Source organism: Bidens hawaiensis, unplaced genomic scaffold (assembly GCF_021521415.1).
Source record: "Bidens hawaiensis isolate Kalapana, Puna unplaced genomic scaffold, B.hawaiensis_p1.1 tig00001721_1, whole genome shotgun sequence".
Lineage (NCBI taxonomy): Eukaryota > Viridiplantae > Streptophyta > Magnoliopsida > Asterales > Asteraceae > Bidens > Bidens hawaiensis.
The window spans coordinates 956,134-960,639 of record NW_027491098.1 but is presented as its reverse complement, the minus strand read 5'-3'; the positions used below and the strand labels follow the sequence as shown (position 1 = coordinate 960,639).

Sequence of the window (4,506 nt, the reverse complement as noted above, 5' to 3'; positions counted from 1 at the left end):
CCGCAATAGTAGATAATCTTGGTGACTCAGCCTGCTACTATTTTTACGTGAAATTTCACCGCCCGAGAACCCACTATGGTAAAACTTTAGCTTGCACACAACTTTTTGTCACAAACAAGACTTCAACCAAGGACCTCCCCTAAAGAATTACACAGGATTCTGCTAGAGAATCGCTCCTTTTTTAATTCTAGGAACCGAGCACCTTATTTCCTCCAATTTAATGTGAGGAGGGCGCCAGGAGTGTGTAGTGTACTTAATTGTACATTTGTACCCTAAAAATACTACATAGTGAAGAGCAACAAAACCATTAGCAAGAAAGAAACTCTTGATTTAATAAATCTTCATTCTTAAGCTATTTTCTCAATTTCACTTTATTTTTTATTACTATGTTTTCTTCAAGCCCATTTCCGGAACTTCCCTTTTCCCCAGATGTCTTCATCACTCCCAATTTGTTGTTTGATGATGAAAAAGATTGTGTTTGCTTTAACTACAACCAGACCAACACCAACCCATTTACCTCCAATGGCTGTCTTTTCCATTCCCCTCCGATCATGGACAATATTTCCACAATCAGACAAGACTTTGTTACTCTGCAACAAAACCTGTCTGATGAAGATCATTATGATCTTTTAAAACATAAGAAAACCAAGAAAGATGCACAAAGTAAGATCTACACAGCTCAAGGCCCTAGAGATCGGAGGGTGAGATTGTCCATTGGGATCTCACAAAAGTTCTTTTGTCTTCAAGACTTGCTAGGTTTCGACAAAGCAAGCAAAACACTTGATTGGCTCTTTGCCAAATCAAAGAAAGCAATTAAGGAGTTGGTTGAGGAAACTAACTACTACTCATCATCCACCATCGATGATCAATCGAAAGCGAGTTTTCTTAAATCCATTAAAGAAGATTCAGATGAGGGTAAATTAGGGCAAAAGAAGAAGTTAGTAGCGAAGTGTGTTGATGGCAAAAAGAAGAAAATGACACAAAAATCTGTGGCTGGAGCTCATGAGAATCATGAAAGAGAGCAGTCAAGGGCCATGGCAAGAGCAAGAGCTAGAGAGAGAACAAGAGAGAAGATGAATGCTAAGAAGATTAATGATAACTTGATACTAGTTCCCAATGAGTTTGGCTGTCAAGTAAGCCCTTAAACCTAATAGTACCTCAGTCTACACCTACTGAAGTCTAATTGAATCAGAAACAAATTTAAAAGAAATGACATGTGAGAAGATGGGGTAGGAACAAAATTAACAGTAAATCAAGAATTGTTTAAATTTAAGCTCTCAAATGCAGTGTCGCCATTACAAAAATTGGATCCTTTTTTATTAATTTCATGAGTAATTATGTAATCATGCAACCAATGATTATATGTTGATATTAAATATATTTATTTTCATTTGGTTGACAGGTCGATTTTGAAAACTAGCAGCCAGGTTATTTCTGCCGGGCAGTAGTTAAAGGTGGATATCGAGTGGAAGTGTAAGGATCTAAGTCTACTAATGTTGTTTTCTATTAAATTAATCATATTGAATTATTGATTGTGTTTGTGTTCGTGTTTGTGTTTGTATATTGATGCTTTTGACTTCCAAAAATTAATGATCCTTGATTGGTGTGAAGTGAGAAATAGATGTGAGTAATTTGAAATTATCATGATCATTAGCTCATTACAGAATTATCCGTTCACCTTTTTTTCTCCCTTTTATAATGACAAATATTATTTCAAACACCAGTACCCTAGTGTGGAAGTAGAGAACGCATATAATGATATAAACTTCAAACTTTTGCCGAGTATCTTTCTTTAGTCATCTAATATTGAGAAAGAAACATGCTAAAAGCTGAAATGTTGGACACTGTTCTTCGGAGTGCAATTGGATGTCTTTGTAAAACTACTTAGACTCTCTCCAACGTGTGGCCGTATGTCCGGCGGACATGATGAGTTGGACGAAAGAAACAGGGAGCCACGCGATATAGATGAGAGATATATATTGTGATTGTGAGAGGTAGACTGATGTGCCAAACAGACCTGACCCAATAAGACCTATGTTGAGTCACACTATTTAGCTGAAAGAGTTATTGGTTTAAATTTTTGCAGGTTCATTTTGCTGACATGTTCTTTAATTAAGTTTGTACTGTTTAAACAAACTACCTACATTAATTTATTACTTCAATAATTAATCAGCTGTGACAATTTACTATGGTACAGAACATGTACATAGATCCTTTATGAGTAAATCAGTTCAAGATCTACATCCTTTGAAAACCAACTGTGTTGTTTACCTTGATATCCCTCAGAAATTCCTTTGTTCTTATTATATGATAAGGTGATCCTGAAAGGTCAGGTAACTTTTGGTGTTCAAGTTAGGTCATTGGATGAATTCCGAAAGATACATAGTAAACTGCTTGGTGTTCACATATGCAGTTACATTTGTATATTATGGATATTCAAGAAATATAGCTAACATTATTTTAGCTAATTAATCTCATTTAATGTTTATTTTCTTTGTCATTTTTGTATACAGCAGAAAATTGTATATTTAGGTTAAGAAAGTGTTCAATAAGCTAGCGATGCTGCTGTTAGAAAAGTACATCCATGATGCAGGTGTTGTTTATTTACCATTATACATGTATATAATAGCTCAAATATCTTTTTACTGCTTTTTCTTGTTTTAGTTGTTTAAAATACTATTCACCTAAGATCTTATAATCAGTAATCACTGATGTAGACATCCCCAACAATATTGGTCCAACACTCCCCCAAAGTCAAAATAAATTATCAACAAAAATATTCTACTCTAATTAATATGTATATAATGTTTGGGTTCACCCCATAATGTTGGAATATTTATCTTTTGATTTAGACTGATATTTATAGGCAATGGTTGTTCACATACCCTTTTTGAATATTTACACACCCTCTTAATACACATCTTAACTCTACATACATCCTATAAAGAGTGTATAAATAACACACCCCTATTTATATTGATTATTGTATTCTACTCTATATACTCCCTCCCTCCCTCTCTCTCTCTCACACACACATAAAAGTACATAAGGCATGTACGAACAAGTAACACACATATTTTTACTGTACATTCTGGTTTTTATAATTTTCAGCCATTTCTCTTGTAATCAGGATCATTGATATGGATATCACAATTGTAATATTGTCTCATTTTTGCTTTAAAAGATTTTAAAAATACCCGTAAATAATTTTAAAAATGGCCCAATGGTCCAAGTTTATATTTTTAGTTCCATAAAATTTGATCAAAATACATTTTATTTTTAATATGAAAACATTGATAACCAATTTAATGTTATCATTAGCTTTATTTTTATAGGTGTTTCTTGTTATTTTATGTTCTTATGTGCTAATTTTCAATTATGAGACGTTATTAGTATTTGCTTATTTATATTTTATTGTTATTATTAGATTTTTTTCTTTTGTTGTCATAAGTATTTGCTATTATTATATTGTTCTTAATTTTGATTATTTTGTTGTAATTTTTAGGTTTTTTTCTTTGTTATTATAAATCATTGTTTATGTAGATTAGTGTTGTAGTTGGCATTGTTTTTTACGTTCTCATTTTTTTTTAAATTAATATTATTTCCTACGTTCTCATGTTAAAATTAAAATGTACATAAACCTTCCCCAAATATCCAATATGGTTGATTCAAGGTTTTCTAATATTTGGACTACATATATATCTAACTATCTATATAATTGCCTACCATAAAATCTTAGGTGTCGCTCTCAGGTTGTTCCCTCTATTCTCTAGAGCCACCAGATTGCTTGATTTATAAATGGAGGCTTCTCATGCATTTGACCCGAATTTGCGGGTGTGGGTCTTACCAAACTCGGATTGTCTTTAAATGGGTTATAACATCTCAGTTAATTGTAAAATTATTTCATAAACAAACAATAATTTTCAAGGTCATGGGTCTCACCAAACCCGGATAACCCTTAAACGGGTTATAACATCTCATTTATTTGTGAAATAACCCTTTAATTATCAAAAAATAATTACTATTTCATTTTTTTGCTTTACATGTTCTACATTGCTGGTCTATCATCTCCATCGTCGGTTAACTTCAAATACTACCCACCATCGTCAACTAAATTAACGTCCCTTGTTTCATTAGACAAATATTTGTGTTCATGTTTGTACATTTAAAAAAATCAACATGCCCGTGTTCGTTTATGTTTGTTCGTTAACAATCTAAAAAAACCTAAGCATCTCAACTGATAAAACTCAAACGTTAAAAATATAATAACAAACTAATATATATGTATTAAATTAAAACAAAACTACGTTAAAAATTAAAATAATCATCATAAAATAGCAAAACAATTAAAAACAAAACTTTAAATAAACTTCCGTAACACGGGATGATCAAACTAGTATATATATATATATATATATATATATATATATATATATAAGGGATATTTTGAGAACTTGATGAGTTTTAAGAACACAATTTTAGACCATACATTTAATTAAATGAGTT

At 31.8% G+C, this 4,506-nt stretch overlaps 1 protein-coding gene across 1 annotated transcript; it reads left to right on the top strand.

The window, feature by feature from the left end:
* The first annotated feature begins 283 nt into the window (after positions 1–283).
* Positions 284–1,517, top strand: LOC143595168 (transcription factor CYCLOIDEA-like). Its single transcript, XM_077074276.1, has one exon. It carries the CDS (start codon positions 387–389, stop codon positions 1,143–1,145), a length of 759 nt encoding a protein of 252 aa, XP_076930391.1. The 5' UTR covers positions 284–386; the 3' UTR covers positions 1,146–1,517.
* Positions 1,518–4,506: the final 2,989 nt, after the last annotated feature.